Genomic DNA, 10,661 nt, shown 5'->3' with positions numbered 1-10,661 from the left:
GGGCACTGGGAACCTGTGGGAGGCTGAAGGCATCGCCCTGCTGAGGCCTGTGTGGCACAGGGGGAGGCCCTGTGTGCTGGCCACGCTCACAGGCTTCATCAACTGCCACACTCCAGCCAGGGCTGGGGAGGAGGGGAGGCCACTCCCTCAGTTTTGTCCCCCAAGTATAAGCCACCATGCCCACTCTCGAGGCCAAACAGAAAGGGCTGCCCGATACCCAGGTTTGAGTTCCACTTTATTGCTCAAGCACAGAACTTGAGGTAAGACCGGACCTTCAGCAACGTGCAGAGAAGAGGCTGAGGGGTTTGGGGACACGACCTGGCTGAGAAGGGAAACTGATCCAAAGGGAAATACTGGTGGTGGGGGACAGGAGGTGGTCATCAGGACACCAGGAGACAGCTCAGCTATACCATCGAGGGTGAGGATGGGAACAGAGAGCAGTAACGGGCACAGCAGTGGTTTTTCCCATGCCCCTAGCACCCACATGGAGGCCTCATGTTTGGGAACGGACCGGCAGGAGAGAAGGACGAGGAAATGGCTGCCCAGGAGTCTCCCTCTCCACCCTGGTTTCACATCAGAGCCCACGTAGCATCCCTACCACTCACTCCCTTCTACCATTTGAAAAATGGACACAGCGAACAGAAGCAGCAAAATAAATTAACGTTCTGATGAGTGTGCGTGTGGATGGACATTCGTTCACATGTAATGGAGGACGGGGGAAGGGATGAGGGGGTGACACCACCTAAAACGATCCCCCAGCCTGCTCCTTTCCCCCTTCCCCCAAAGCCACCATCTAACCAGGTAGAAAAATAAAGGTCTAATTCACTCAAAATTCTTCAGTTTTTACAAAACTAACAGGGTGGAGGAGGGGAGGGAGCAGGGGAGGCAGGCAGCCGCGGGAGGGCTGGGCAGAGGCTATGCTTCCGTCTCCACCTGAGGCTGGCTCCCCGCCACTTCGTTCTTCTGCTCCTCCTTCATCTCTGTGTCAGCAGGATGGTCTCCTACGGCTTCTGCTGCCTTGGCCTGGGAGAAGGGAGAAGAAGGGGCTCAGTTCCAGTTCTCATCTGGCCCAGGCCTCTGAGGAGAAAGGGGACTTTCGCTCCACGTCCCCACTCCCACTTGCCGGCACCAAGCCGAGGTGGTGACGAGCCGTGTGCACGTACCACACACACTCATCCCCCGAAGAAAAGATACGCACTGGAACTCCAACACAGCCAACTCCCTCTCCAGGTGTGTCCTAAAGACGCACACACACAAGTAGACACTTACACGATCCCTTAGTGCGATTCTACTTAGAGCTGCACTCGTCCAATATGGTAGCAAGGACCACGTGTGGCTCCTGAGCACTTAACAATTAGGCCAAACGGATGTTTTCTAAGTACAAAGTAATATGGTAGATTTCTGGAGACCGACTTAGGTCTGAAAGATGAGGAACGATCTGAAAATATTACACGTTGCAATATTTAGACATCTTGGGTCAACTAAGTATTAAAATTAACCTCACTTGTTCACTTGGTTTTTTTAGCACAGATACTCAGAAAACTGAAAATCACTGTACAGTTTGCGTTCTGTTTCTATTCAGCAGTGCTGGTCTTGAACACTGGAGACTAACAGGGACTGGGATACGGTAGGCCACGTACTTTACTGTGGGACCCAGCAGCACAGTGAAGAACGTGAGAGCTGTCGATGTAAGACAGTCTTGCAGGAATGCTATGAAGAGAGTATAATGTACAAAACTGGCAGGACATGTTGCCTTTTATTAGGGAAGAGGAAGAAGACTGTCTACTACGTGCATGTGCATCGTTTACTGGAATCATCTAAACACTGGACACAGCCAACCACTTCTGGGTGGTGGGAGAGGCACTTCTTATTACATATTCTTTTGTGCGGTTTCAACAGAACGATGTAACTCTATTACCTATTTAAACATAGGCTTTTAAAACCTGCATTTTTTTTTTTTCTTTAAGACTTGGGTTTTAAACAGGCACACAGAACAGTTTGGGAGGCACACCCAGCACAACGAACTCCTCACCTGTAGGGCTCTTGGGGGGGGGGGTTTAGCTGTGATCAAGGGAACCATGCCCGCCCCCCACCCCACCATAGCGGTTTCTGCCAACAGGACATACATGGCACTGCTCCAGGGACAAGGGCAGCACCGGATGTCCAGGCGTGGCACGCACAACTGGAGGCGAGGAGCCACAACAGCTGGGTCAGGCACCAGGACAAGGCAGTGCCTTTTCTCCAGTCTGTCCCTACTGTCCCCCTCTGGAGCCTTACCTTGCTCTCCTCCTCAGCCAGCCTCTCAAACATGTTGGCATAGAGCTTCTTCTCCCGCGCGAGCTGCTTGCGGATCCGCTGCTGGCAGATGGCCAGCTGGGCCTTGGCGGCTTTGTTGCTGGGGTAGAGCTGCAGGACCTTCTGGAAGTCAGCCCGTGCCAAGTCAAAGTCATTCACCGCCAGGTGGGCCTCTCCACGGCGGAAAAGGCCCTTCTCGTTGTTGCTGTCCAGTTCCAGGGCCTAAGGACGCAGAGAGGAAGCAACAGGGAGACCTGAGCCCCCGTGGCCTCTCTGGCCGAGACAGGGTTCCAGAGGCAGTCCTCAGAGGATCAGGTAGAACACACACCGCCAGCTCCACCTCAGGAAGGGGTCTTGGGGCATGACACGGGAAAGACCAAGGTCTAGGAAGGAACCCTTTCGTCCTGGGCTTTCAATGAAAGAAAAGACCCAATACAACATTTCCATTCTCTCCAAAATAAAACAGGTACTCAGGAGGGCCAGGCTAGGAGCCAAAGGAATTGCTGTAGCTGTTCTCCCCTGCCCGTGGCTCCTCGACCTCCATGTCAGCTGCCTCCTACCACGAAAGCCAAGGTGCTGGCTTCTCGAAGCCCCTCCCTCTGGGGCCCTTCACCTCCAGGCTCCCGCTGGTCCCACTTGCTACCCTAGCCCTACCTGAGTCACCCAGGCCGTTTCAGACCCGCCGGCAGCTTACCCAGCCAAGCCTGTGAATGTTGCCCCCCAACCCTCTCGGGAAGGTCCTCACCTTGTTACAGCTCTCAATGGCCGCTGAGAAGGCCTGCAGTTTCAGGTGACACATGGCTAGGTTGAGGTGGGAGGCCAGCCGAAGGGCCTGGGCCTTCCGGGCATCCTCATTAGAGAAACTGGACTCGTATTCCAGCCAGGAGACAATCTTCTTGTACTGCAGTAAAGCTTGCTTGTACTTGCCTTCCTAAAAGGGAGGGAGGCTCAGGCACTGGGCTGTCACCCTCGGTAGCTATCAGGGACACGCGGGCGTGAGGGAGGCCTGCCTCCCCCGCACCCCACCTCTGGCAGGACCAGCCAGCTCCCATACACTGGGTGAAGACTGTAGGTGCTCCCCGTGCTGGCCCGGGGAGCGTCCTCAGGACCCCGATGCCGGCTCACCTTGAAGTACACGGTGCCCCGCTCTTTCACTATGGTGCTCTGCTCCAGCTTCTCCTCGGAGTTCATCTCCCAAGACTCCTTGGCCTGCCGTACCCCAAGGGAGAAACAAAGTCATCAGCTACCCCTGAGCCATGTCCCAGGACCTGACTTCAGGATGGAGAGGACCTTGAGCAAACTCACCTTCTCGAAACTCTTGAGGTGTACTTCGTATTTCAGCTCGGCATTGGGCGGGATCTGGAACTTTTCCTTCCCCATGTTGCCAAAAGCATAGCTGAGGGGGCAAAAACAAACAAACAAACAAACAAACACAAAACTAGGTCACTGCGGCAACGCTTAACCTGCTCCACACTGAAAAGGCTTCCTGTCCTTTTCCTGCAAGGCACCTCCCTATCCCCCGAGATTTGGTTCAAATGTTTCCTGTTTGGCAAAATCTTCCCTGACCTCTTCACATAATTAGTTGGTCTCTTAGCATCTTCCATATCCTTCTAACTCATACTAACACTGAAATGATGACTAATTTACTAATTACTAAATGTCACCAAATGAATCCCTGGAAGGTGGGAATAATGTCTTTTGAATAACTCGGAATTTCCAGCCCCACGTCTGGCACATAACAGATGGGTTTCAATCAATGTCATGAATGACAGAGTATGTTTAGTAGGAAACAACAATTTTGACACTGGTAGAGGAGGAGACCTGGAGTGGCCAGGACTGAAAAGATTAGGCTAGGATTCCAGATGTGGCCAGTTGTGACCACGTCCCAAACACAAAGAGATCACGTGCGTGCCAGACTCACAGGGACCGCCACCGAGGCTGTGGGGGTGGGTGAGCGCACACAGAAGAACAGAGTCAAGTGGCTAGTTACACAACTCACTGTGGACACGTAGATTTCTGACCTTGCGTCACCTACCTGCTCTACGAAGTGTCCACTCCTTACCTGGGCTTGAGGTACACAACGGAATGTTCTCCTTTTTCCATGCGCTGAATGGCTTTCTCCAGCCCACAAGGCAGGTCCAGGCTCTCCCCCTCGCCAACCTCAAAGCGGAGCTCCCGCCGGTCAAACATCTGGTCCTTGTAGTACCCTTCCAGTGCAACTGACACGAGAAGGAGGCAGTATGCAGGGGGCTGAGGAAGGAGGCCACTGCAGCCTCCCTCCATGACCTCATCACTGCATGCCCCCGAGGTGCCCTTATTGTATTGTCAGAACTAGAGGCATGTTAGGAAGGTACGGTCCCATCCCTCAGCTCTCAGATGAGCTACTCATCAGAAAAGGAAGTGACCTGCCCAAAGCCACCCAGGGACTAAGTACCGGAATCAGAATCGGAACAGACTGTGCGCTGTCTCACCCTCCACGATGGCGCCCTCATTGGGCCTGGCATAGCCTTCACCCCGAGTCCGTATTCTCCGGATGATCCCCCCATCTTCTTCTTCTGTCAAGTCCTCTCCTCTAAACTCAAACAACTCCACCTGTGCGAGGAGACGCAAGATGACACGATGCCTTTCAGCATTACCCCGTCAGCCAAAGAGTCCCTGGTCACCGCCAGACCAGGCCTGAGCACAAGGGCAGCCAAACCAAGAGTGGACAAAGTGGCACTTCTGGTAAGTTCTGGGAGCTCTAGTCTCAACTTTGGTAGCAGCGGGCAGGTCACAGATTCTGCTGACCTCGGGAGATCAATCTTTTTACTACCTGCTCCCCCCAGGAAGGACATGCTCCAGCCAGGCCTAACCCAGCCGTCTCACAAGGCCAATCTGGTAGGTGGTGGAAATGACCCAACAACTTTCAACATTCTCCAAGCATCCACTACAGGAGGGCTCAGACACTCTGATCCCGAACGGTGTCAAGTTCCCCTCTCAGTGAAGGCTTTCCTCACCCCCTCAACCCATGGGGGGCACCTTCTAAAGCACTGACATTCTATACTGTCATTTATAACCATACAGATTCTGACCTTCTGACTCCTCTCAATCAAAATTATAACCCATCTCCGGGCACAGTTCATGAAATAGAACAGGCCTCAACCCTTACCCCGCTTCAAGTCTGGGGAGGGGTTTGTGGCTACCTCTTTTCCCCCTGAAATCTCTGCCAGCAGCCACTTTCTGGCAGCAGAGGCTCTGGGCACAGCAGAGCCGGCTGCCCTCTCCAGGTCCCTTCCTCCCCTAAGGGCCAGGCCCTTAGCCTTGGCTACATTGTCTCTAAGTGGCAGGAAGTGCTGGAGGGCAGCCAGGCCCTGGGCTGAGATCAGCCTGGCTCTTTGCCTTGCTCTCTGTGCCTGGACACTCACCTCAAACACAAGCGTGGCATTGGGGGGGATTTTTGGAGGGCTGCCTGCCGAACCGTAGGCATACTCTGGTTTGCAGGTGATGTGGCACACCTCTCCCACCTTCATGGTTGCTACAGCAATATCCCAAGCCTTGATGACCTCCCCTGTAGGTACAGAAAGCAAACCGGTCCTGCTTGACAGGGATCAGACCCCGGGCTCCGAGAGCAGCTCCAGGGACCTTCATCAGACCACGCCCATGGGGAAGCCATACACTCTTAGGAAACGAGAACAGGGAGGGAGAGGACCTGGTTGCAGTAAGCACTGTCAGGTCTCAGACCTCTTTAAAAGACTCAACCCTGGAACAAAGGAGTTCTAGGAACAAGATAATCCATCCCCGAAGAAGATTTGAGGTGTTCAGAGGTGATCGGGGAAGGTGAGATAGAGATCACTATGGTTCGAAAGAGAGGAAGAAAAAAAAGAGCTAACGGAAGGTTAATTCGTAGATTCTGACAGACCACTCCTCACGCTTCTGAGAGTATGGCTTCTGCTTGCGACAGCTTACACCCTGCTCGGGACTCATGCTACCAATCCGCTAACCGTGCACCTACCTTTGCCCAGGTCAAAGGAGAATTTGTCCTTGCGGTCCAGACTGGAGTCAAACTTGGTGCCATCTAACAGCCAGCCAGTGTAGTGGACAAAGACACGGTCCCCAATCATGGGCATCTCCGTGCCTGTGCCCTCTCGCTTGATGACCTGGGAGGAAGGCAGAGGAGATGAGTGTACCCAGGTGTGGGGGCAGAAAGAGGCCCTGAAGCTGTCTGCAGCCTCTGATGGAAACAGGGGGACTCTTTTGCCTCCTTGGAAGCAGAGGGACCAAGCCTCAAATGATTCCGACGTGAGGTTTGGCTAGATGCCAACAGACACCCCCACTGACTGCTCTCTTCCATCTTTCTTGAGGTGCAACAGGACTTGGTTTGAAAGCTAGAGATGAAAGACCTGAGCTCAAATTTTTGCTGTATGCTCTCATGCAAGTCAAGCTCTCTAGACCTTATTTGTAAACCAGTAATAATAACTTCTATCAGGGTTGGAGAATTAAATTGGCAGAAAGTTGAAGATGATTATTATCAGCAGCGAAGTGGGAAGCAGTTATGTTAAGTTTCCTCATTCTTCCTAAATCCTGGTGGTCATTAGGTCTGGATCTGGTTTGTGGATAAGAGAAGAATTAAGAATATGAGTAACAAAACAGAATAGCAACAGCGCAAAAGAGGTTCAGAAAGTACCAGGCCACTGATGAACACAGAGGAGCTCACTCAGCCCTAAAACTCTGGCTTGGGACATGAACATTTCTGACTGGTAGGCTACTGAAGTCTTTTATTTGAGGGCTGGAGCATTTCTCAGGAATTTCAACAAGCTCTGCTTCTCTTCTGAACTTTATAAAAGGTGACAAGGAGACTCTGTGGGTCACCTGGCAGGTATGTGGTTACCTTCTGAGAGAAAGCCTGCATGACAGAATGGACAGAAGACTTGAGGAGTAGAAAGGCAAAAGGGAAGGAGTGGAAGATAAAAGAAGAAAGGACCCTTCTGGGAATAATAACCTTGTAGAAATCTCCAGGGCTCTGGAGAGATTAGGGGAAGCCACATGCCCCCCGAAGAACAGCTTAAGACGCTAAGATCTGGGGCAAAACCAGGACCATTTCTGGACCAGATATGGGCTCCCCGAGGTCTCTAGCTCTGCCCAGGCCTTCACACACACACACACACACACACACACACACACACACACACACACACACGTGTGGAACGGAGTGGGAAGCCAGGGTAAAAAGAAACACTGGATGAGGAGGAGGCATGAAATCCAGCCTAGGATTTCGCCATCCTGCACTCTGCAGAACCTGCTCGGAAACACCATCAGTCGTCCCGACCAGGTCAAGACGCCCTGCCCCTTCGCTTCGCTTCTCCGAGGCTCCCAGCAAAACACCTCCTCCCGGCCCCACACCCCTTTGCCCCAACTCAAGAGGGGGGAGGGCGAAGTGGGAGGGGAACTACAAGTCCCGGCATGCACCGCTCCCTGGTTTTCCCGGGGCGGGGGAAGGGGGGCCAGCATGGCTGAGCGAGTGACCAAGCTGGGTCCACCCGGCCTTTAGGAAGGGGGTCACCAAGGGGACGGAGGGCGCCAGAACCTCCCTCGTGGCCCGGCCCCGGGCGTCAAGCCGTACAAAGGCCTCTGGGCCAGGAAATCACTGTGGTGGCCCGCTTCAGGTCTTTGCTAATGTTTAACCGCCCGGGGGAGCCGAGAGCTCGCCGCACCGCCGGCGAGGGCCGCCAGGGACTTCCCGGCTGCGGCCCGCGGGGAAGGCGCTGGCGGCCCGGCTCGGGTCGCGGGGTCGGGGAGAGGTGACGTGAGGGAGGGGCGGCGTCGGGGCGGGAGCGGGCCCCCGCCGGCTCCGGCCCGGGTGCACGCCGCCCGGGCCCCCTAGCTGCAGCTCGCGTGCTGCGGCGCGGCCCCGCCCCTCCCTCCGCGCTGCACCGCGCACGCCGGAGTTGGCGCCGCAGTCCCGGGCCCGGGCGCCGCAGGGGCTAGGGGGCCGGGGCCCTCCCCGGACCGCGGGTGCCCCAGGGGGCCGGAGAATGCCCCCGCGGGGAGGCCCGCGCACCCAGGCCGCCCCCTGCGAAAGTGCGGCGGCCCTTCCATCCCCGAACGACGCAGCCGGGTCCAGGAGGGCGATGCAACCGGCCGCCGGCCGCACGCCTGGCTCAACGACTCGCCCGGACGCTGCAGAGGCGGCCCGGGGCTCCCCAGTTCGGCGGGAGGTCGGCTGCGAGGGGCGCCTGCGCCGCCGCCCTTACCTTCAGCACGCCTTCGTCTTGCTTGGGGCTGATGTCCACCCCCTCGAGGGGCAGCGGCGCCGACTGCGCCCCGCTCTCGGCCGCCTTCATCTCCTCGGCGGTCATCGCCGCTCGGTGCGCCGTTTACTTCAGGAGCCAGGCACTGGGCGCGAGCCAAGCCCTCTCGGCCGGGCCTCTCTGCACGGGTGTGCGGGCGGCAGGACACTGGGGCGGCCGCCCAGCTGTGAACCGGTCGAAGGCTCGAGCACCTCTGGCGCCCAGCGCGCTCGCAGCCCGCGGCCGATGGGGCGCGGGAGCGGGAGGAGGTGGGTAATGAGCGGCCGCGGGGAGCGATTGGTCCCACCCCGCCGCGGTGGGAGGGGCTGGGAGGAGCTGGAGCGGGAGCGAGGGACGGAGGGGGAGGGGGCGGAGAACTTTCTAGAGACGGCGGCCGCTAAGCCAGTTTGGGCTTTAGTGCTAAGGGTGCTTCTGTGAACGTGTGTGTGTGTGTGTGTGTGTGTGTGTGTGTTTTGGTTTGGTTTTTTTTGGGGGGGTTCCTTTCTCCTTCTGGCTGTCTGGCCTTCCTCCCCCCACTCCTGGGACCCTCGGACTCTGGGGATTTCCCCCGCTCACCGCCCCCCCCACCCCCACCCCGGGGCCCTTCCCGGGCCCTCCTCCGCCCGTTGCCCGGTCTAACCGGATTCTTCCAGATCCTTCTCCATCCCCCTACATCACTCCAATACCGAGCCGGCCAGCCGCCCCAGATCCGCCCGATACGTTGCAGGCTGCAGCGTGGTTTGCTTAGCCGGATGTGAGTGGCCGCGCGTCCGTCTCCCCGCACCCGAGACGGGCATTTTTATAAAAGCCGGTCGTAAGCGCAGACCGCATGGCCTCCCCGTCTGTACTTGGCGTATATATATACTTAACGAATTGGGGAGAGAGAAGGGAAGGGGAGCCAGGTGGGGTTGAAAATGAGTGAAAAGCAGTAACCCCAATGCACAGAATCGGGGAAAACAACCTTGATTTCCCCAGAGCCGGGAACACGTGCCACCTTTAGCTCTTTAAAATGCTAGCGGCAGCCGGTTTGCAAGAAATGACCCGCTGAGCCAAGAACTCTTTAAATGGGGCGCATATTAAAGGGACCTTCTCCGGCAGTAATAAATCGACCAGTTTAGATTAATATTAAAGAGTAAAATGGTTTCAAGTCACGAGAAAAGTCATTCCATTTTACCAAAGACCCACGGGAAGGAATATTTGGTTCTCAAGTGTTTCTCGACTGCCTGTGGCGTGCAGGGGATCTGGACAGCAAGTCAGCTCTGCAGCACCTGGTTACCTAAATAGCCTTTGACAAAAAAGAACCGTCTAGAGAATTGATTTTGCTCAGCGCTTAACCCCGGTTTAACACAGTGCCTGGTGAGTGGCATCAAATACTTACTGGCTGCATAAATTTGTATTTCAGTAATTTTTTATTTTGAGTCCTCGCTACGCGCCTGGCACTGTGCTGCTGTTGTATGCAAGCTGTCTCGTTTAGGTACATAATTTACCCTATTATAAATGAAATTGCAATACCCTGACGTATTTGGATCATTCATTATAGTCCTTTCTGATGGAGCCTAATGGGAAGGGATGCGGAAGAAATTAAACCGTTTCCTCCAGCAATTTACAGCAAATGACATTAGTCGCAACTAACACATGTCTCATTAGATGACTGGGGATACCCCAGAGGGTATGGAGGGATAAACCTATTTCTTTTCTATGCATCCCTTGGTAGAGTAAGAAGTAACAATGTGGAGGTTTTCCAAAACTCCAGGAGACGGGTGGTGGATAAGGTGCTGGCTGAGTGGGTTGGCAGTTACCTTGCTGTTGATTTTTGTGCACTTGGCTAACCCAGCGTGTGCTGGTTTGTTTGTTTGTTTCTTTCTTTCTTTCTTGAGTTTTATTTATTGATTTATTTTAGGGGGGAGAATCTCAAGAGGACTCCAGGCTGAGGGACGGAGCCCATCCCTGGGTTCAACCTCAGGACCAGGAAATCGTGACCTAAGCGGAAACCCCAGAGTCAGACTCTTAACCGCCTGAGCCACGTAGAAACTGTGTGCTAGTTTCTTTTGATGCTAGGGCCATTGGGTATTATCTGGAGGAATGAGTTGGGATGGAAAA

At 55.0% G+C, this 10,661-nt stretch overlaps 1 protein-coding gene across 1 annotated transcript; it reads right to left on the bottom strand.

The window, feature by feature from the left end:
- Positions 1-216: 216 nt before the first annotated feature.
- On the bottom strand, positions 217-8,805 carry LOC111159780 (FK506 binding protein 4). The gene is made up of 10 exons (XM_022522383.1): positions 8,526-8,805; positions 6,287-6,431; positions 5,700-5,842; positions 4,767-4,887; positions 4,358-4,514; positions 3,601-3,691; positions 3,421-3,504; positions 3,041-3,226; positions 2,278-2,517; positions 217-1,023 (listed from the first exon to the last, which is right to left on the bottom strand). Exons 1-10 carry the CDS (start codon positions 8,628-8,630, stop codon positions 916-918), a joined length of 1,380 nt encoding a protein of 459 aa, XP_022378091.1. The 5' UTR covers positions 8,631-8,805; the 3' UTR covers positions 217-915.
- Positions 8,806-10,661: the final 1,856 nt, after the last annotated feature.

The sequence above is a fragment of the Enhydra lutris genome, unplaced genomic scaffold (genome assembly GCF_002288905.1).
Source record: "Enhydra lutris kenyoni isolate GAN:26980312 unplaced genomic scaffold, ASM228890v2 scaffoldscaffold69, whole genome shotgun sequence".
Classification (NCBI taxonomy): domain Eukaryota; kingdom Metazoa; phylum Chordata; class Mammalia; order Carnivora; family Mustelidae; genus Enhydra; species Enhydra lutris.
This window is presented reverse-complemented; position numbering and strand designations above follow the sequence as displayed.